The sequence below is a fragment of the Toxotes jaculatrix genome, chromosome 16, assembly GCF_017976425.1.
Source record: "Toxotes jaculatrix isolate fToxJac2 chromosome 16, fToxJac2.pri, whole genome shotgun sequence".
Classification (NCBI taxonomy): domain Eukaryota; kingdom Metazoa; phylum Chordata; class Actinopteri; family Toxotidae; genus Toxotes; species Toxotes jaculatrix.
This window is the reverse complement of record NC_054409.1, coordinates 6,508,514-6,530,491: the sequence shown is the minus strand read 5'-3', so window position 1 is coordinate 6,530,491 and position 21,978 is coordinate 6,508,514. Positions and strand designations below refer to the sequence as shown.

At 42.0% G+C, this 21,978-nt stretch overlaps 1 protein-coding gene across 2 annotated transcripts; it reads right to left on the bottom strand.

The window, feature by feature from the left end:
- Window positions 1-721: 721 nt before the first annotated feature.
- On the bottom strand, window positions 722-20,468 carry st8sia3 (ST8 alpha-N-acetyl-neuraminide alpha-2,8-sialyltransferase 3). 2 transcript variants are annotated; one of them, XM_041059108.1, is made up of 5 exons: window positions 11,317-12,000; window positions 7,420-7,449; window positions 4,425-4,544; window positions 2,292-2,849; window positions 722-1,393 (listed from the first exon to the last, which is right to left on the bottom strand). In XM_041059108.1, exons 1-5 carry the CDS (start codon window positions 11,568-11,570, stop codon window positions 1,111-1,113), a joined length of 1,245 nt encoding a protein of 414 aa, XP_040915042.1. In that variant the 5' UTR covers window positions 11,571-12,000; the 3' UTR covers window positions 722-1,110. The 2 variants fall into 2 exon arrangements, with proteins under 2 accessions (XP_040915042.1, XP_040915041.1); XM_041059107.1 differs by lacking the exons at window positions 7,420-7,449; window positions 11,317-12,000 and adding an exon at window positions 20,420-20,468.
- Window positions 20,469-21,978: the final 1,510 nt, after the last annotated feature.

The following is a 21,978-nucleotide window of genomic DNA, read 5'->3' as shown; positions in this document are numbered from 1 at the left end:
CTTTAAGAACTTTACCAGGTGATATGTCAGCGCTGCTTTGTTAACTTGTTCTGCAAATGCCCAAAAATTCAGCAAATGCAGCAAGGATGAAATGTACTGAATTTGGGTAACAACATTTACCCAAATGGTAACTAAATTACTATGCATCCGACTAATCTATGATTAGTTGATATCCTCATTATAATTGTTAGTTTGTATTGTTATTTTATGGAGCAAGGGAGCAAACACAAATATTATCCAGTTCTCAATAAGGGCCAAAACCCAACAGATAAACAACGTTGGGAACAAAAGTGAGTGTAGGTGATGACAGTTGTTTTTATGCCTTGTGTTGCGGAAGACAACCAGTGGAGCAACTGGGTCATCCTAACAATGTCCCAACAAAAAGAATTAAACTGATATTTCTGCCTTCTTTGGCCAATTGTGAGAACTTGTACAATGTCTATGTCAGAGGCACAGAGCTATGAACTCCAGTTTAATAAAAGATCTGAAGGCGTGAATGTCAAAAGGATTATCATACATGCTGCTGAGTGATGTTGCAAGAAATTGTGGCAAACACTAACCCAGGTTCAGCTTTTCTGCCAGCAACACACACTGTATCAGTACAGTGGTTTTGCTGAAGTGAAGGGAGGGATATGCCTTTTTTTAAATGTAGTGCTAATGTTAGTCTGAATGCAGCCTTGGTTTTAAATGGTCAGTCTTGCTGATTTGCAGCTGTAATGTCAAGAGTGATGAGTGATAAAAACCACTGAATTATAAGAATCTGTGATATTCTGCTGAAGAGCAACATTGCCTGGAAGTCCAGCTGCAGCCACCAAAACAAACTGCAGTTCTGTTCGACTTTAGATTCTTGAGCAGTAGAAAATAAATACATCTTGTTTCATGAGCTGCTGCGGTTTGTACAAACATTGCAGGATTATGGGCTTTTGCTCAGGGATCTTGGGCTGAAAACAGTTTAAGAACCCATTGCACCAACTCAGCCGTACAGTCAAGATTTTGTTCTTGACAAAATCGCATGAATCTTGCCCATGTCTGTCTTGTCACTTTGACAACTCAGGCCCGTGGAAGCGTTAAGGAGTTTGAGGAAGCACTGTACCTGCTGCAGTTTTAGCCCTAAGCACAGTGGGAGAGGGTGAGCTTCAGCAATCCCTCCGTATGCATCTTGTAGAGGAGTTTGAACTCAGCGGGCAGTTGATGGGACTCCTGCCACTTGGTGGTGAACTTGGTGCCCTTCTTGTCGTAGTAATGGTACGGCAGCTCCTTACCCGTGTTCGGGTCCCAGCCAAAGGGCCAGAAGCCATACAGGTGGATCTGGTCACACATGGATGACGCCAGAGTGTACATCAGGATGCCGGTGCTCAGGCGTTTTGGCGAAAGCTGCTTGGTTTTCCAGTAGCTGTTAAGAATAAGTAAAAAAGTACAATTGAAAGATCCTTCAATTTTTCATAATAACATTAAGGTGCAATGTAAATAACATGAAGGAATAAAACAGCTGAATTCAGTTCTTAAATGTTGCCTCTACTGAACTGTTAACAATTCAAGGTTTTATTTAAGAGCTATTTTAGGGTCATCATTTTTTTTATGTTAAAAAGAATTGAATTTGAACTTGTGACAGGTTTTGTCCATTTATTTCTACGGGTCAATCATAACATTTCTGAGCTGAGACTAAGCTGTTACTGAAAGAAGTGACTTCAGAGAGTTAAACACACACACACAAAAACTAATCTGATCACTGTTGATGCTTTCATCGGGCGGTCCTGCTCTGCAGCATCACAGAGGGGGAACTCTGCAAACTGGCCTCAACAAAAGCGTCTCCGAGAGTCCTCGAGGTGCTGAAAGCTGTCTGAGCTGCTTAACGTGGTAATTCTTCCAGAGCAGGTAGATTTAATGGGATTGGTGAAGATTAGGCTACTGTACGAGCTGCCTATTCTGTTACTACAACACTAAGCACCGGACTTAAATCCCTCTCCACACACACGGTTACAGCTCTGCACCATACCTTTCACTAAATAGCTGTTTCCTTATAATCCGGCTTTGGAGCCTAAATCTCCTCTTTGCCATATAGAGCACAGTTCAGAACAACACAGCCACACGTTAGCCTGGTTCCACAAATGACCACAAACAGGACAGAGATACACGTGGACATTTAAATCATAGACAGAGAGCGAGAGACAGACAGGTCCTAACACATTTTACAAAGAAGAAATGTATGTTTCATGAAGTAAATACATGCAGAATGCTTTGCAGTGGAAATGTGACTTTGACGTGTAATGTGGTAGTCTGGTGTGTCTTACTTGTTGATGTACTGCATGATGTTTCCAGGCCAGGCCAGCTGGACCTTCAGCTGACCTCGATGCTCCACGAAGAAGTCGACCAGCGTCCTCGTCACCGTGGCCGACGTGTGGAAGAAAAAGGCCGGGATCCACAGGATGGCATCGTCCAGCTTCTTCAGGCTCAGGAAGAAGTTGTTTCTGTCCTGCACAGTCAGCAAATTGTTGTAGTATTTCTCCAGGATACTGGGGTTAAAAGTTGTCATGTTGGTCCGCCGCCCAACATCCTTCTTAAAGATCTCAGTTGGTGCAAAGTTGCAGCGGAAGACAAAGTCGAACTTCTCGATCTGGGGTCCGCAGCGCGAGCCGGTGAGGATGCCGCTGTTGCCGACCACAGCACAGACGTTGTAATGTTTGTTGAGGATGGGCGAGGCCTCAGGGAGGAGCGAGTGGAAGTTCTCCCCGATGGAGAAGACGTACTTATGGCTGGAGTAGTCGTAATGCATCAGCTGTCCGATTCGGACCGAACCTCGTGTCAGTGTGAAGTTGTGGGGGATGTCGATGTACTGAGAGATCTCATTCCTGCACGACAGACAGACTGTAAGCTTCCACAAATCAGTTTGCAAAAAAAAAAAAAAAACAGCTACACCTCAAAACCAGAGCAAATAAAATCTGCATGAAAAGAACATGTTAACTTGACCTTTTAGTTTCATGACAACTACAAATAAATTCAACACAGTAACAGATAATTAACTTTCTACTCAGCTATTGAAATATATTAATATTTTCACATTTTTTAACAATGTGCCTGCTGTAATATCTCTGATCAAGAAGTTTAAGGTTATTTCAAAGCTGGATATGAAATACAAGTATATTTGTAATAATGACAAACAGTGGATTAGAGGAAAAAGCAGATGAAGGGTTTAAAGCAAATAGTGAACAGATCTGATGAACCATAAACAAAATAAAACCAGTTTATGCCTGTTCTACATTTACATTTGGTCCCTCAGTCTAATCTGAAACAATGATTATGATGATGATATAATCCTCAATCTACATCAGACATCATTAGTGTACAGATTAATGTTTGTGGATGATGGAGGAGCAGACTGTTTATGCTGTTTGTCTCTTGTGTTGTTGCTGCTTTGCTTCTTAACCATTTGGCTCCGTCAAATCACATGTTTTGGTATTAAAGTGCAGTAGGATCAAAGTAAGCAGTTCATCTCCTGATGCTGTCGCTCAGCTGATGATGAGTTTGGCTCCATGGTTGGAAGAAAGCTATTGCTGCTTCTACCAGAGCTTCCACTACTGCGAAGCCAAATACACAAGTAAACTTGTGGGCTAAAAGACAGAGATACAGACTTGAGACAGACTTAAGCCATAAAAATAAGAACCTCTGACTTGACTTGACTCCTGTGAGACCTGATTTACTTGAGATTTGACTTGAGAAGAAAGAAATTTTTGATCGGATTTTGACCTGGAAACATAAAGAAGACAGTAACAGGGAGTGTAACTGTGAGTGTTAGTGTTGTCTTTAAACACTGGACACTTGATTTGTTTTGGCAAGACTCATTGACTTAACTCTGACTTTTCTTATCTGGAGTTGGACTTGTTTTGCTTGTGCTGAGACTTCAGGTAACTTGGATTGAGTCACAACAGTTGCACTAAACCTTCAAACCATCATGCATCTGTTTTAATGAAAACAATCAGCCCATCATGTCACGTGTCTGTTGTCAGACTCAAAATCAAACTGTTCTGCATATTGTGAAAAATATCTCATTTTAATCTCAGTGTCTGAGTTTTAGTCCTTTTAAAATACAGTTAGTTACAAATCCAAACAAATTTGTATTCGCATTCAATAAGCACATTCAATAACTTTTCAACCCCAGCAAACACCACCAGCCATCTGTTTTCAACAAACTTTTTTGTAAGCGATAAACGTTCCATGTGAATTCTGCCTTATTTTTGATGCTGTGACACTGTTGAAGTGCTCTTTGCTCATGAAATAGAAAATTGAAGGGTGTTTTTTTTACAACTGGTGCTCACTGCTATAAGTGCTAAAAGCATGCTGAGCTTCCAGGATCATTGGAAAACACGACAGAAAGCGAGCGACTGTGTGTGTGGGTGTGGGTCTGTGTGTCAGTGTGCGTAACCTACCTCTGCTGTATAAAAGCAGTGCTGTTGTACCTCCATTTAGAGGAGTTCTGCAGGTCCTCGCTGAGAGCATTGGTCAGAGGAGTGAAAGCTGGGTCCAGATACTTCATCGCCAGCTGGGAGCTACACAAAGGAGGAGGAGGAGACTCGCAGGTTAACCCAGGCTTCCTGCGCTAGGAGGAGGTCGGCTTCATACACTTGCACATGTTTTGAGAAGCATTTTAGCTCTTTTAAAACAAGGTCTGTAGGAAGCATCCTCTTTTAGCAGCTTTGTAAACCACTGAGGGTCAGAAACACGAGCAGTCAGACGATCAGACAAGGTTGTACACAAGCCACATTATCAAATCACTTGATCTGGAGGTAAAAAGTGTTGCACATCAGATCCAAACTGAAACACTTTACAGGAGTATAAGAAAGGTACTGAGTTCACCTAATCAGTCAAACATGACTGTTTTCAGGATGCAACAGAAACACACCGTGCTGGTTTTTGTGGGAAAGATGAATTAAGTTCTGTAATCTGTGACTGATGTTAACAGTTTGGGTAATTGTTTTATTTTTTCCCTTTGTTTCACCTGCCAAATAATGGGTTGTGTGACACCTGTCTGATTGTCCGATCAGAACCTGAATTGTAAGTAAAGAGCTTCAGTTCAGCTCTGCAAAAAACGAATGATTACTGATATTTTGTCTTTTCCTCTGTCAGTACCACCTCCTTCACAAAGCTGACATGCCTGCTAAAAGAAGCTGACCGAAGTGTGCAGGTGTTTGACGAGCCATTCAGCAAATATAAAAAGTTTAAAACCAGCAGCAGTTAAAACTGATTCAGTTTTATTTACACTATCAGCTCAGTGTAAATACAGAATTACAGCCACTTTCATACTCGTGAATCTAGTTTAAATTCACTTCAGTCTACTGTGGGAAAATGAGCAGTAATGCCATAATGTTGCAGTAATTCTGTCCATCTTAGCAAGTTATTCATGGTTAAACTGGGTATATGGAATGAAATATCTACCCTTCATCCAAATTCAGCTTCATACTCTTATTTTGTTTTAAAGCTTTGTTTTCTCAATTTCAGGACACTGTAGAATCTAGTAGTATTTTTTTTAAATGCTTAACATTTGGTGCGAGTACTTGTTAAGATGAACACTTTCTTGCAGTGCAAAATGCCTCAACTTTTCCATTTCCATTTAATGATAATCCTCATAATTTAAAGACAAGACTAAACCAGGAGATTAACCATGTGAATACTCTGTAAGCTTTTCTATGTGCTCATTTTTGCATGGAAATCTTGACATTTTGAATGTGTTTGTAATTTTCTTGCCCTTGGTGCTGTCGCCTGGTAGAATGTGCTGCTCTCTCAGATCAGGACAGCACTCAGTTCACATTTTCTGTAAAAGCAACGCACCCCGTTTTACCCAGAGTTAAAGGAGGAAATGGACATCTGATTCATCTCTGTGCATCTGATACAGAGAAAGGTCCAACATGTGTTTAGAATAGCTTAGCACAAAGACTGGAAGCAGAGGAAAACTGTTAGCCTAGCTCTATCAAAGGACAAAAGACAACACCTTCCAACCACTCTGTCAACTGTCTGATTTACAGTACATCTTGTACCTTGAGGTTGAAGCCGCAGTTAGTGTTGCAGGGGAAAGATGTGACAGTAACTTTTAGCTTACACAATACAACATGTCAATCAGTAAACTCTGCCACTGTCGGAAGGTGTATTTTTTCCCACTGTTGATGGAGACAGGATAGGAGTTTCCCACTTCTTCAGGTCTTTGTGCTAAGCTAGGACTATATGTCCTGGACGTCTTTCTCTACTGGATGCAAAGAGATGAAACCAATCTTCTTATACTCTGGGAAAGACTGGCCAAGAGGATTTCTCTGGACTGACCAAGAGGATTTCCCTAAAACACCAGGAAAGTTGATTAAATCAGAGAACTTGCCTCTGTTTCTCTGTTACCTTTGACCAAGCATCAAAATGTCAAGGTTTCAGGTCAAGGCTCTGCTATGACAGACGCAACTGGTCAAATAGTATTTGCAAGTAAGTTTGATTCATCTGGCAAGGAAAACCAGGTCAGTGGAGTTCACTGCATCAGGACAGTTTAGACAGTGTCAGAGGTTCTGACAAAATCCAACCCCAAAAAAAAGCTCCTGTGATCATGTTATCATACTGTCCTGCATGGTAAACCCCACCTCTGCGGTGCCCAGCCAGGCTAAAACAAACCCTAAAAAATATACTGTTTGACCTGCATCTGATGGCAGTCAGACCTCCAGCAGCATTACTTTGTTCTTGCATCGTCCACCATCTTTGTAGATAGTGAGACTCAGCCAGAGAGGTGCAGCGCTGAATAAGGATCAGCATAAAATAAGAAACTCATCTAAAAGTTAACACCAAACTTCTATGTTACTGTTTCTTTAATAGAATTCTATGGTTATTAAAGACTTTTTGTTAATAACTTTCCATGAGATTAAAGTTATGTGACCATTATGGCTAAAATCCTCCTTAAAATGAAATTTAGGAAAAATTAGGAAATTAAATAGGAAAACTATTTTTATTCTGCTCATTTCTATAAAGGTTTTATTTCATGCTGTTTCAAATTCAACACCACACCATCCGAAAGGCTTTAAGAAAATTCAGGCTCTCAGGCTACATGTTTCCTTGTGTCTTGTTACACAACAGTTCGATGGCTGTGTGTCTCATCTCAGCGAAGAAAAGCTGAAGCAGAAGCTGTTGCTTATTTTACAAGACTGAAGACATTTCTTCTACAAATGTCAGAGACCCCTGCATGTGAAATGATCAACAGCTGGAAGTATGCTTTTTGTTTCTGAGTGTCATACCATAGACAGATAGACAGATAGACAGATAGATAGATAGATAGATAGATAGATGAGCGCATAATATCAAACTGGCATAGAAAAATAAAAATATTGAAATAAAATAAACTGAAAGACAGAGTACATCCTTGTGTTTTTAATTAAAACGTCAGCACTCTGTATTCACCTCAGGTCTGGCTTACGAGGCGGCCTCTCGCTGCAGCGGGGATGTGAAACAAAAAAAACAAAACAAAAACAAAAAAACAAACTCATTCTTATCTTCATCAGTTATAACATTTAACTGACAGAAAGGAACAACACAAATTGACTCTGTGAAGACCTGGCATGCAGACGTAAAGTGCATTTCATATACTTACTGTATATCATTTTATTGGGACATTATAAAACTTTTTATCAGTTGCAATATAATCTATACATCTATACATCTGTACTGGTGATCATTTTGATTATATGGAACTTTTGTGCTGACAAAATAAAAAAGACATACACTTTGATGGTCAGGCACAGATTTGGTTCGTCAACACCAACTCTTCATAGGTCATATGACATATGACCCTGTCTCTCCTGCATCTTGAATGAAAGTTCTGCATGTGCAATTCATGCCTGGCCACAAAGTATCCCCTAGTTTGGGAGGTACATGATCACGCCCTGGCTTGCATATCCAGAGCGCCTGAGGATGCTCCACTGAGCATAAACATGAAAATCTAACTCGGGGTTGCCATTGGGACTATGCTCTCTTTCACTGTACTGTGGCCAGTAGCGATTCAGATGTATTGACATATTGAAGGACACACAGACCAACAGATGGACCAACATCCTCTCCATCCACTGGGTTGCACTGCATTCAGAGCAAAATCACACATTTCCCAGCATCACCATGCTCCTGGTGATAAACTCTCACTCTAGGACAACACTGCATGAAACTCGTATAGATTTGTCCACAACCAGAGTGTTGTCCCTTCAAAGTGCTGCTGTCCTAACTCACTCTGAGCGTAACCTTGGCCTGGGGGCGACAGTGAGCGAAGAGGAAAATGATTACAGGCAGGAGGAAAATGAACGCGGCTCTTGTGCTGTAAATCAGAGCCAAAGACGGCTCGCTGGCCTCCAGACCCTCTGCCAGGCCAGTCCTGTTTTAGCATCACACTCCAGACCTGCCCGAACATTTTTGGACAACCAAGATTTACAGAACGACTTTCCATCAAGCTGTACTGCAGTGGCCCTGTGAAAACCTGTTAAAAGGTATAAGGCATCAGATTGGAGTCAACAAAGTTTGACCCTTCTGTTTGGACTAGAAACAGAAACATGAAAGATGCAATAAGATCTGACTATCTAAACCTGTAAACCTGGAGATGGCCTGATACACTGCCTCATTAATAATAAACTAGAGGAGCTCAGGCCTCTGTGCCATTAGCCTCTGTTTTTCAGCACTGGTCATTTCTTTCATCAGTCTTCTCAAAAAGCTGAGAGACGAATACGTTTCTACTGCTGGACTGGGTGGTGGGTGTATCTTATCGACAGGCACTGGTCTCCCTGTCTGATTTGATTTTGATTCAGTCCAAGTCCAGAATCACTTCCTTTAGATTTTTTTTTTTTTGATAAATTTTAGTTACTAATTAGTTACCAGAAGGCCTCTAATGTGAAACACCTGCAGGAAGTGTTGAGTTTCACTGACAGCAGCTCAACACTGATGAAACGAACAAAGTAGAAGACAAATCATTAGTGAATGAAAACTGCATTTGTATTATAAGAGAAGCTGTGAACAGCAGCATGGTCAGTATGAGATAACTGTTGTTGTGCTTGAGCAACTGAAAAGGTTAAGTTTTCACTAGTAAAGTTTCATCAAATTTAAATAATTTAAATAATTTCTAATAAAATACCACATAAAATACATAAAGATACTTGGCAATGAAGTGACTAAGAGAGAGACAGAGGAGCTGTGAGTGAATGAGCTGATCTAGTTCACAGCTGTGGGATTAAGTGACAGATGCCCTGTTTTCCTTCAGGCTGACACACACTCTCACTAACTGGAAAACACACTGACATGTGCCACATTTAGACCAGTTTACTAGGGCAAAGCTGACTCCTTATTTTAAAAAAAACCCAACAACAATCAGCCCATCAGTGTCAGTATGTGTCAGTATAGTTTGAATATTAATAACACACTGCCAGTTTAAGAAAATATCCGGAAGTACTTCATTCTACAGTAATGAATGCATGCACCAGCGTCTCTTGTGTTCCATTCAAACTTCAGCCTACATGTAAATATACATATAACTGGTAGTAGTAGTTGTAGTCATACCAACAATTAACAGCAGCAATGATTCCAATAGAGATAGTAGCAATGACAGTAGATATGGATTGGAAGGAGTATTTTAGTAGAAGCAGGAGTAACAGCAGCAGGAGTAGTGGTGTCACTACTAGTAGTGGTACTCCAGTAGTAGTAGTAGGAATAAGAATGCTAGTAGAACTAGTGGTTGCAAAAGCAGCAGTAATGGTACAAGTCACAGTGGATGATACTACTAGGAGTAGTAGCGGTACTGTAATATCAGCTAGTATGTTTAGTTGTTTAAGATTTAAACTGCATAATCAACATGAAGTAAGGAGCTGGAACTGGGATGGTATTCGCTCAGCTTAGCCTCAAGACTGGGAGCAGGAGGGAACAGTTAGCCTGGCTCTGTCCAAACTGAAAAAAATATACTGTCATTAATCTCTCCCCAAATATAAACATAAAATGACAGTTTGTGCTTTTTAGGAGAAGTTGCGTGCTGTAACTATGTCTTGGCGAACAGCTCCCGGCTGCAGGAACTTTCTGGACTCTTTTCGTCACCATGATGTTGCCAGAGGTGAGTTCAAAGAGTCATTGGTCCTGTTTCTCAAAGAAAGAGCAAAAGGACATTACTCCCTATAAAACCACAATTTCATGTTGTATATGGATTGAACAACTGGGTTATAACATGTTAATCAAACATACTTTTTCAGGAAAAGGCTTGTTTATATGAGAACCGATGTCTTTGATTCTTGATTTTTAAATGTCTAATTGACGTCTGCTTAATTGGACAGTGAACCCGGAGTAAAGTGGTTAAAACGTTAAAGCTCTTGGTGAGGTTTTGCTGTTTGCCACTGTACATGACATACTGTCTGGCCAAAAGTATTAGGACACCTGGACATTCTGGCCATATGAGACAGTTGAACATCTCATGCTAAAACAGCCTCCACACTTCTAGGAAAGGCTTTTCCTCCAGATGTTGAAACCTGAAGGCAGAGATTTGCTCCCATCCAGCTGCAAGGGCATTACTGAGGTCCAGCAGTGAGTGGCTCGGCATTCCAGTTCATCCCAGAGGTGCCGGATAGGGTTGAGGTCAGAACTCTGTGCAGGCCAGTCAAGTTCTTCCAAATTAGTTTCTCTATGGACCTGACTTTGTACCCGGAGGCATTGTCAATGTGGAAAGAAAGGGCCAAAGACAAACTGTTGACAAAAAAGCAGCCCAGTCTAGAATACAACTGCATGCTTTAGCTTTTAGATTTCCTGTCTTTGGAACCAAGAGGCCCCAAACCATGCAAAAACAGACGCAGACAAAAGGTAAACTACAGCATGTGGACAAGAGTGTGCACATACTTTTGGCCATTTAATGCATAAATGATGAGAATGAAGACTTTAATAAGGTCTGGCCTGAGAAACAGGAAACCGTGATTGGACGTAACCACAGTGTGCGAGCTGTCAGGCCTTCACAGCACTGAGGCCTTCAGCTGTGTCCGATCAGCACAAGGCAACAGCCTCCGGAGCCACTTTTAAAAATCTTTCATCACACAACGTTCATGCTTTCTTTCTGATTTTATAGCTCCGTTCCACAAGTGCAAACTGACTGATTCCTAATTTATGAGCATTTAATCTTATTCAGGACCTAAAGAATCAAGAAATACCATATTAGAGGAAACACGCAGCATCAGTAGGTTGAAGGTCAGCATATATACACCAGGAATCACTTAAAATAAAACCCAAACACTGAGCTGGTCTGATGCAAACCAACAAGCATTTACACCTGCATCTCATGCCTGGACTCACCGAAACCCAGCGTGAAACATGTACATCCTGGGTCCTCCATTAGGTCCGTATCTGGGGGTGCTGAGCAGGAAGTCCTTCTTGATGGACACGTAGCTGATGAGGGACAGGATGAGCAGCGCCACACTGAACATGACGAGCCCCAGCGCACTGGCTATCCGCACCATCCTGCCTCTCTGCGGGAAGCAGCCCCCCCGCACCAGAGGATCACTGACCGGCCAGGACGAGGAGATAGCGAACACCCAGGCGCACCGCATCAGCGGCAAAGCGAGGGCGGAGACGCGGAGAAGACGCGCGCTTCACGCAGATATCATAGTTCAAGTGAGGAGGAAACGCAGAGGCGGTGCCGCGGGACTGTAGGCTAGCGTTACATCGACTGAATGGAGAGCTGCGCGGCAGCGGCGACGCGTCGGCGGCAAACGGAAGCGCAGACATGCAAAAGGCCGGACAGGCGAAAAAGGACGCGCCAACCGCGGATTTCCTTACGTTTTTAACAGAGCCCGTGAGTGATGCAGAGTCCATGTGTGGAGCAGAGGTGAAGAGCGGGAGGTCGCGATTTTGAAGCCGATTCAATCACCTGAACACGAGGCTGTAGGTAGCGACGCGGCTGCGGAAGAAAAGACGCAGGGAGAACGAGTGTGACGCACTGACAGTCCATGTATCCGGGGATGGAGAGCAGAGGAGGGAAGAGGGTGGGGGGGGTGATCTTGGAGATTTTTCTGCAGGCATGCAGGATCAGATTACAGCCGGTTTCATAACCTCAAGGCGGTGAAGCGAGGCGGCGGGGGGATAAGATGGAGGATGTCGGATGCTGTTCCCCGTCTTCATCTGCATCCGCAGCGTCTCTCTCCTCCCTGTCCGGTCGTCTAATTAATTAAACCCGAGTGTCGCTTTAAGGAGACGCAGCTCTCCTATAGCGGAAATCAGATAAACAGCAGCAGTAGCAGCAGCAGCAGCATCCGAGGCGGAGCTCTGCGTCCTGATGGAGGCACAGAGACGCACAGAGAGAGGACTCCCTCCCTCAGACTGAGCGGGGAGCTGCTGGGGCACGAAGAGTCAAAGTGTAAACAAACAAAATCTAACTCCAGAGACATGAAAATGTTTCAATGCATCTGTTTTCTGCTCATATCATCATATGTATAGGTTTGAATCTCCCAGTCACCCAAGTGGATGGTTGTTCAGTAATTATTTACAGTCCAGATCATAAGTATTTGGACAGTAAGACACTGTTTGTTCTTCAGGCTCTGTGCTTCAGCACATTCAGGTTTAGGGGTTCAAAAGTTATTGGACACTTGGCTACTAAATGTTTCTTGAGCAGTTGTGTGTCATTTCACTGTTTGTTCACACAAGGCTCGGAGTTGACTGAGAGTTGCCATTTAGATTGAGGTTTAACAACACGAGGAGAAGATAATAATGAGGCTCAAAGAAAATCTGAGACATGTCAAAGGTAGTTGTCAAAATCAGCAGTTGGGAAACATTCTGAAAAAGCAGGTGCACACAGGCACTCCATAGTGGAGAAAAAAAAACCCTTTGTGACTGCACAGCAGGTCAAGAACACTCTCTGAAGACTTCATAACCTCAAAGGATTCACCACAAGATACAAACCCATAGTAAAACACAAAAAACAGAAAGGTCAGGCTGCAGTTGACAAAAACATACTAAAAGAAACCAGTGGAGCTGTGGAACAACGCTGACGAACGGGAGCTTTCTGAGCTTCAGATTCAGCCAAATGCATCAAAACTCACTGGAAGTTCAGTAGAAGGATACTGAATCAACAGACAAACAGCGCTGTCTCAGCAAGGTGAAGGTAATATTCTGATCCCTGAAGCAAAGTGGTAAGTTTCTCATTCAAGCTATGGTTAAAGGTGGTAAAGCATTTCCAGCGTATGAGCCACAGTTCACCCCAGCATTAAAGGATTACAGATACAAGCTACAAGTTCAACGTGGCATCGTCTGCTGCTGTAGGATTGGATGTGATTTTGAACTTGTTGTCTGGATTTGTGTGGGATTAGGTATCTAGTTTCCACCACTCAACGTTTCCTTACTGTCAATCGTTTTACACAACTGATTCACATTTGCAGCAAAACACTCAGACAGACAGACAACAAGAGGCTCGGTAAAGACATCAGATGGACAGAAAGACAGGCTGCCACGGCTGCTGGCATTTCAACAGTGACCTTTCTACTGGTCTTAAGGCCTGAACCTAACACACACACAGACACATACACACACACTGAGAGAGAGGTCCTATGGCTTTGTAAAGGCTGTCGAAAGGGTATACAGATTAAGATCCTAAAGCTTCAAATCAAATATCTCTCTCACTAACACACACACACACACACACACACACACACACACACACACACACACACACACACACACACACACAAAGTCATACACAGCAGCAGACCCATTGTTCCCAGTCAGCGTTGCAGTCTTGTCTTTGGAAATCTGTATACAGGATCCCTGAGCAGCAGTTAATTGCTGCTGGGCTACAGAAACACGACTTTAGTTGTTGTGAACCTCACTGTAAACAGTGTAATTGCCTCAGAGGTATAAATATTTCCTCCAGCAGACATTTTGTCCTGCCTGCTCAGGTGTAACCAACAACATTAACAACAGCCCATGCTGTGTTTAGAGCAGCTAAAGTGAAGTATGTAAGCAAGCAACGCAGACAGAACTAAACAGAAAACAGTCGTTATCAATGTTAGTGGCCACATCGGTGTGACAACTCAGATCATGTCCATCATAAAGGTACTGTAACCAAATTAGTACTTTTTTCCTAGTGTGACAACTCAAAATGTTTGCCATAAAAAAAGGCCTCAACCCTGAAAGAGGATATGACGTCATGGCATTAAATATATTTTCAATCACAAACTGTAAAAATTGTAGAGGGTGGGGGATGAAAAAAATGTACAAACTGTTTGACAAAGTCTTAAAAGCAAACTATACAATAACATCATGCTGGGCAGTTTATATGTAGGCAGCACTGTTTCCGTCATGTCAATTCAGTCAGTCAGAGATGAACAAATGTGAACTCTGACCTGTGAGGAGCTGAAGCCAGCCAGCACTGAAACAGGAAATACAGGCTTGATTTCATCAGTAGTTCAGAGACTGAGGAAAGAGATGTAATGTGACTATACCAACAGAAAAGTGCCAGCATCTGCTGCTGTACCACTCCTGATGTTTCTGCCCAAATCAGACCCTTACCTTTTCTTTACCTATAACCTCCTCACACTGACCGACATCACCTGTTTGCTTGCAGAGGGTTTTTGGAATCAGTCACATTAAAGAAACAAGATGAGGGAAGAAAAGGAGTAAGGGTGGGAGATGGGAGTGTAACAGATAGACGACAAGTAAAATGATACTGAGAGGAGAGACAGAGAAGGAGGAGATTAAGAGACAGAGCCGGGATGAAAATATTGGAGTATCAGCTTCCAATAGATAAAACAGGCCATCAGGATTTTTTTTTTCTTCAGAGAGCAGCTGACCGTGTAATGATACTGCTTCATCCCTCTGAGCCCTAAAGAGTCACCAGCTGTTACTGTTTTACACTCTGTCAACAGGAAGTGTGTAAACATGTGGACCAGCACTCTGCTTGTCACTGCTGTCACGTTATAGTGTGTAATCCAATAATGCAGACAGTTTGCTTTTATCTGCCAAAGGTTCTGAAATATCCACCCCAACACAGCACAGTGGAGATGAAGCATTGAAAAATGAATTCAGCCGTTGTGTTTCTGTCTCTACGTTACGTTTTAAATTAACTGACCCAACAGGGAGACTGCTTTACTTCATTTTACTTAATTTCACGGCACTGCATTGCACATCACTTTACTTCACAGCACTGTATTGTATTTCACTGTATTTAACTCACTGGACTCTACTTCACCTCACTACGCTGCTTTACACTTCACTGCACTTCACTGGACTGCATTGCATTTGACTTTAATTCACTTTACCGCACTTAATCTCACTACACTATACTGCACTACACTTTAATTTACTTCTCTTTGTTTCATTTCACTTTATTAAAAAACGTAATATTTCTTCAGAAATGAGTATTTATTTGCTTTAATAAAAGACAGTGGCAAACAGAAAAGTCTTCAGCCCTGATTTTAAAGATCTGAGAGCTGCAGCAGACCTGCAGCTCTCTGGGAGTTTGCTCCAGATACGTGGAGCATAAACTGAACGCTGCTTCTCCATGTTTAGTCTTGACTCTGAGGACAGAAAGCAGGCCTGTCACAGGCGAGGGGTCTGGATGGTTCATAACATAGCAGCAGATCAGAAACGTATTCTGACCCTAAAACATTCAGAGCTTTACAAACCAACTGCAGTATTTTGAAATGAAGAAGAAAGATTGAAAATACCTGAAAACTGGAGGAATATGATTCACTTTCCTGGTCTTAGTGAGGACTCAAGCAGCAGTGCAGAGAAACCTGTAAACACAACATTACAGCAGTCAAGTTGAGTGAAGATAAACACATGGGCATGGTTTTTCCAGATCCTGCTGAGGTGTAAGTCCTTCAATCCTTGATATGTTCTTAAGGTAGTAGACTGACTTTGATTATCATAGGAGCAAATAATAACAATGGCAAGTAACTATGACAATAAAGGGTCCAAGTTAAGTTTTAGTGAAATAAAGGTCACCACGAATGCATCACAGGCTTAGACAGGCTTATTTTTCCTAAATTAACCCCATTCATTCAGCTTAGTTTCAGTCCATATCTCTCCCCTGGTCTTTCTGTTCCATAGCAGTGCACTAAATGTGTTTTTCCTGCTTTGGCCTTCTACTGCAGAAGTGTAAGAGGTTATACTGCAGCTTCAAAAAGTGACGTGGTTGTGGTGTGGTAGCAGCTGCTGATGCAAAATAAGGGCAGTCACACTTGTACAGTGTTTCTGGGGCAGAGCAGGTAGCAGGGTTCATCCAGAGCAGGTTTGCTGAGAATCACTTTGTCATCAGTATTTATTCAGTGGGACCAGCTGAGCCAGAGCAGCACCTGGACCAGCTCTGGGGACAGCGCCTCATTCAGCAGCACTTGGTCAGCAACATGAAAGTGAAAGAAGAAGTGAAAAAGGATGAAAACACTGAAAAAGAAATGCATGGATGGAAGGTGAAAATCCTTTTTTAAGTAAAACAAATTTTCTTTAGTGGGATTGTAAAACTTTTGTTGCAAGAAAAAAGAAACATGCAAAATTTTACTGTGAAAGGATGAAATGCATGTTTTTTCCTTTGTTCCTGTTCAGCTGCCGCAGTCGACTGAGCACTTCAATAAAACCAAAAATGAACTCATGAATCAGGCTGATCAGATTTTCATATGAACTCTACGATATGAAACCAATCAGAGTAGCTCACATCTCATGAAAGAGTCAATTAATAATCAATAGTCATTAGAGCAGAGGGCGGGTGGACGATCAGAGGCTGCAGCACCGCCTGAGCCAAAGGAGCATGAAATGACTGCATTCTGTGAACTGTACACACACGTACACACACACACACACACACACACACACACACACACACACACACACACACACACACACACACACACACACACATACACTCAGTCACACACAGAAACGAACACTCATCAAAGTTGTGGGAGAGGCCTTCCTGCCCATCACCTGAACCTGCCATGAAAATAGGAAAAAAAATTTAAAACTGGTTTCAAAATTTCTAAATTTGAAAATCAAATGTACACGTTGTGTTTCACGTGTGAAAACAGCAACTTTACAAATAATGATGCACAACAAAGAACATGGAGGATTCATGTAGAGTGATTCTTTGCCTCCATAGGATCAGTTACAATCAGAATTCACAACACACCTCATGTAAAAAGCGCATGAGCAGCTCATACAAGTGATTTAAGAGAATTTGTGGCATTCACCAGTTTTCCCGTACTTTCACTCAGAATTTTTACTTAGCTATGAATGAAATTCACAAATAGGACACTGCAGCCCTGTGTCATATACTACTCAATCAGCTTTCACCACATTAAACCCTAGTTTTTCTGGTTCATGGAGGGTTTTAGCCTTTTTGGAGGACACATTCTCACATGCTGACACCCTGAGGCCAAACAGTACTGAGTAGCAACAGTATTTTTTATAGTAATTTGATTAAACGTGACTTTACTTAGGATTAAGCACTATGTGAGCACAACCTAAACTAAAACAAAGCTCCTCTACAAGACAGGGCAAGGAAGACAAAGGAAAGTTAATAGGTCACAACCTATCTTAGGTCATATTGCATTTTTTAGGCACAAATTCCCAAACAAATATGCAATTAATCAGTTAATTCAATTAATAAAATATAGTTCAATTGAAATACATTCATATTATCAATACCAAGTCACATGCCATGAGCCTGGAGCCATGCACTGGTTGTTTCCAAGTCGAATTAAAACCGTAGCTGAAATTAAAAGCTGAATTAAAACTTTAGTTCTCAAAATGTACTGTAATTCCTTCAACGTGTTACTGTCTGGTTAGAGGTTTGTTTATTTCCTGTGTGAGCGTGGATGTCAGGTGAGGTGGAGCTCAGCTGTTAAAGAACAGACAGTGGGTGTAAATGAAGCCTCAGCTGAATGTCCAAGGTCACACTGAAAAATCCACTTTCCACATTTCATAATTCATCATCCCAACCCCAAGATTGAACCTGTTCCTCTCTGAAGATGAGGTATGTGTGTGTGTGTGTGTGTGTGTGTGTGTGTGTGTGTAAATGGAGTAGGCTGCAGTGCTTTGTTATGTCCACTGTATCGATGGAGGACAGCAGACAGATTGTACATCACTCATGGTTCAGACAGCAATAGACTCGACCTTCTTTCTATGTGTGTGTGTGTGTTTAGACAGCAGTGAAGGACTGCGTTCAGTGCCATATAGGCCAAACTGGCCAGAGCCCTACACAGACAGAGTTATATCAGGTTGTGACTTTAAGAATCTGCAGGTCAGTGCTGTCGTCAGCTTGTATGTTTTTTGTTTTGTTTTTTTTAATTCTTGTTGAGCTGAGTTCAGTGGCCAAACTCTGTCTCTGAGAGTTTGTCCTCAGTTTAAACTGCTCCGAAACATGCAAGAAATTTGTGCATAAATTTCAGTCTGAGACAAAACTTTTTGTGTCTCATTTCTTGTAGAGAGAAGAAGAAAAGCTGGCACACTGAAGCCTAACACCAGGTGTGACTTTACCAACTTTATTTTCATCTGAACCACCTCGCATTATAAGGTATACACTGTCCAGTTTTGAAAAAAAAAAAAGAATCCTACAATATTTAAGTATTTTTCATTTCTACCTGGACAGTTTCATTAAGTGACACAACTTTTATGAAGAGTCATTTACTTTTACTCTTTTTGGTGAAGTTCAAACACATATTGGCTTTGTTAACTGATTAATTTGAGTACACAGTTAAAATAATGTGTTTTTTTTAATCTGGTCTAATGCTTATTTCTGACTTGAACAGGAAATAGAAGAGACAGAAATTTGTCTTCTCAGCTCCAGGCTCATGTCATCATTTTCCCTAAAGTCAGGTTTTTCAGTCCACCCTAAAAAACAAAGTTCCAGCATTTTCAGATTTGGCTGCAAATTAAAAATTTCCATCAAACAAGATAAAAAAGCTAAAACTGACTCAACTCTGAGCATAACATTTCCAGAAAAACTGCAATTTTTATCATATTCACTGCTCAGATTAGCAGATCCCAGTGTCTGTATGCAGCCAGACTCCAGCTGCTGAACTCTCCCTCTTTAAGGCTCTGCTTTGCGTCCATTGGCTGAACCCTGTCTCCGCAGGGCTCCTGCCTGAGTCCTGCAGCTCCACATGTCCAGAGGCTGAAAGGTCAATTTCTTTCCATTTCAGAGCAGAGAAAAGATAAATGAGAGAATTAGGTGAGAGGAGATGGTCTCTGTGCTGCAGAAAATACACCCCCCCCCCCTCTCTCCCTCTACTCCTCCATCGCCCCATCCTTCCTTCCCCTCCTTGCTGGCCTTCTGACATTTTACCTCTTTTTCACTCTTTTGCGACATCTTTTCCTCATCCTTCCCCCATTCCCACTCTATCCAGTTTTCACCAACATCCTTACCTCTCTCCATCCTTACCCCGTCTTTCTTTTATCTCTCTCACTTCTCTTCTAATCCAGTCCTCCATCCCTCCCTCTCTGTCCCATCTCTTCTACTCCAATCCTCTCTCCCTCTATCAGTCATCTTTTTTCTATTTTTCTCCTCTTCGTCTTTCCTCCTCACACATCCACAATACCTGGGCGAGAGCAAGGGAGAGAGAGCAGCTGTTGCCAAGCAACCTGGCTGACCAACGAGGTGTGGAGAAGCCAAGGGGGTAAAGGCGAAAGAGGAGGGGGAAGATGGGGGAGGAGATGAGGGACAGAGAAGGAGGGAGAGGAGGTGGGAAGGAGAGAAGGGAAGGAGGCTAGATGATGAGAGGAAGGAAGAGGAGGGGAGAGAGGAGAAGGGATGAGGAGGTGAGGAAGAAAAAAAGGGGGAGGATTTGGCGGTGGTCACTGGTCACTGATTGCAGGAGTCGCTCTGGCCAATCAGTTTCAGCAGGTGCGTGACCAGAGCTGTCCAGCATCAATCATGGCACAGGCACACACGCACACACACACACAGGAAAACTCATTCATTACAGAGGAATTTGGGAAAGTAAGAAGAAGAGAAAAAAAAATTGTTTGTTTAAAAGAGAGAGAGAAAAAAACAGCAGAGGCGTAAATAAGGAGAAATGAAGGACGAGAGTTTGGAGACGAGGCCTCAGATCAATGTGTGCGTCTTTAACGTTTTACAGCTGTCATCGAGCTCAACACCACAAACCAATTCAGTTTATGCTTAATCAATCACAGCCATAACAACAATATGCATTAATAATCAGGAAGAGGGCGAACAGTAATAGAGAGAACAACATAACATCATCGGCGTGTTAGAAGGTGGAGCAGCTAATAGAAGTACAGTCAGACACACTGAGGACTCCTGTTAAGACTGTTTACATGAAGCAGACAAAGATGCATCAGCTATAGACACTTGTTTCCAGCTTGAACCAGTTTTGGTTCTTCAAAGAATCTTTTGGGAAGAGGTTCTTTGAGGAGCCCAATCTGAGCCCAAGAATTCTCAAAGACTTACTTTGTGACTTGGAGCATTATCCCGCTGGAAGCAGCCATTAGAAGATGGTGAACTGTGGACATGGTCAGCAGCAATACTCGAATGGGCTGTGCCATTCACACAATAAGTGATTGGGCTCAGACTGACACCGTTACACCACCAGCAGCCTGGACTGTTGACACAAGGCAGGTTGGGTCCATGGACTCTGACCCGACCATCTGCAGCCTCAGCAGAAATCCAAATCCATCAGACCAGGCTTTTTCCTCTCCCTGCACATTAGTTTCCACTTTTATCTTTACTTTATTTAATTCTACTTTGTTTAATTCTAACAATGCGGGTGAATATAAATTCAAAGTCAAAGTCCAAGTTCCAGCAGAGCAGTTTTATCAGTAGTAGTAGCAGAGCTGTAGATAAAACTCCTCCCTTCCTTTCTGTCTGTCCTCTTCCTCTCTCGCTGTCTGTCTCTGTCTGTCTCCTTCATTAAACTTGAGGCTCCCAGACACCAGAACTCACCAGTTTTACTGATCAGTCTGTCTCTAAACAGCATTGATCCGTCCTTATATGAGCTGTCATTGATCTGATCTGTTAGGATGATTTTACCTCATGAGATGAACACTGTAAAATATGACAAGCCCCACAAATCATTTCACTCCATCTGACCCTGTGGTGAGACAAGAAATGACTGTCAGTGATGTGTAGGCACAGGAGGTACAGAAGTTTCCAGACTCTGTCATATCTGTCCACAAAGATGAAAAACAGTATAAAAACATATTCATATGAGGATTCTTTGATAAAAAGCCAAAGCCTTTGTACATAAAAACTGAAGTAGAGAAGTCAACTACAACTCCCAAGATGCATTTACACTGTATGAATTAAAACACAGAGAACAGAGCATTTCTAACAAAGATCTGAAGCTAAAGAAAACACTTTCAGTAGTTTGGTCAGTTCACTTGCTTGATATTAGATGAATTGGGGTTGGGACCTTGATTCCTGTCTCTGGCGTCTTTCCCACTCGGGCACATGGCAAACTGGGTAGTTCAACTCTGGCAATTGAAAGCAATTATGGTATGATTAAGGTTCATAAAAGATCTGAGTTACTAAACTACAATTAAAGGATAATGTCTGATTATATTCTATATTTTCTTTTTGACAATAAACTGAGAGCGACAAGATCTGAGCACCGACTGAGCATGGGACATTTTTTACAGTGTACCTCCCATCATTTGGAATAAACAGGGACAGTCTGACACATGAGGCAGAGTGACACTAACTCAATTCATTTCAGAAAATGTAATCTGGGATGTTTGATTACGAAGATGATGAAAGTGAAAATGAAAGTAAATGTGATCAAGAGAAAAGGGTGGGATTTACACAGAGGAGTGGCAGAGAGGAACAGACAGCGGCAGAGGTACAACAGAGAAAAGATGAACTAATTCAGCAAGTCATATTTTTACCTTTGCTTTATTTCCATCAGGAATTACCCACAATCCCAGAGGAAATCTAGTCGTAGTAGAAGACACAATCAATGTGAGTTTGACTAGAATACATGAAAAGTTGAACCTTTTTAAATAGTGAAACAA

Bases quoted from the DNA above. Each gene is read 5' to 3' on its own strand.
- st8sia3 (XM_041059108.1), bottom strand. From the start codon at position 11,570: ATGCGGTGCGCCTGGGTGTTCGCTATCTCCTCGTCCTGGCCGGTCAGT. The intron at 7,450-11,316 runs GTGAGTCCAGGC...TCCCCGCTGCAG, and splicing joins ATGTTTCACGCTGGGTTTCG to CGAGAGGCCGCCTCGTAAGC. The intron at 1,394-2,291 runs GTAAGACACACC...TATTCTTAACAG, and splicing joins ATCATGCAGTACATCAACAA to CTACTGGAAAACCAAGCAGC.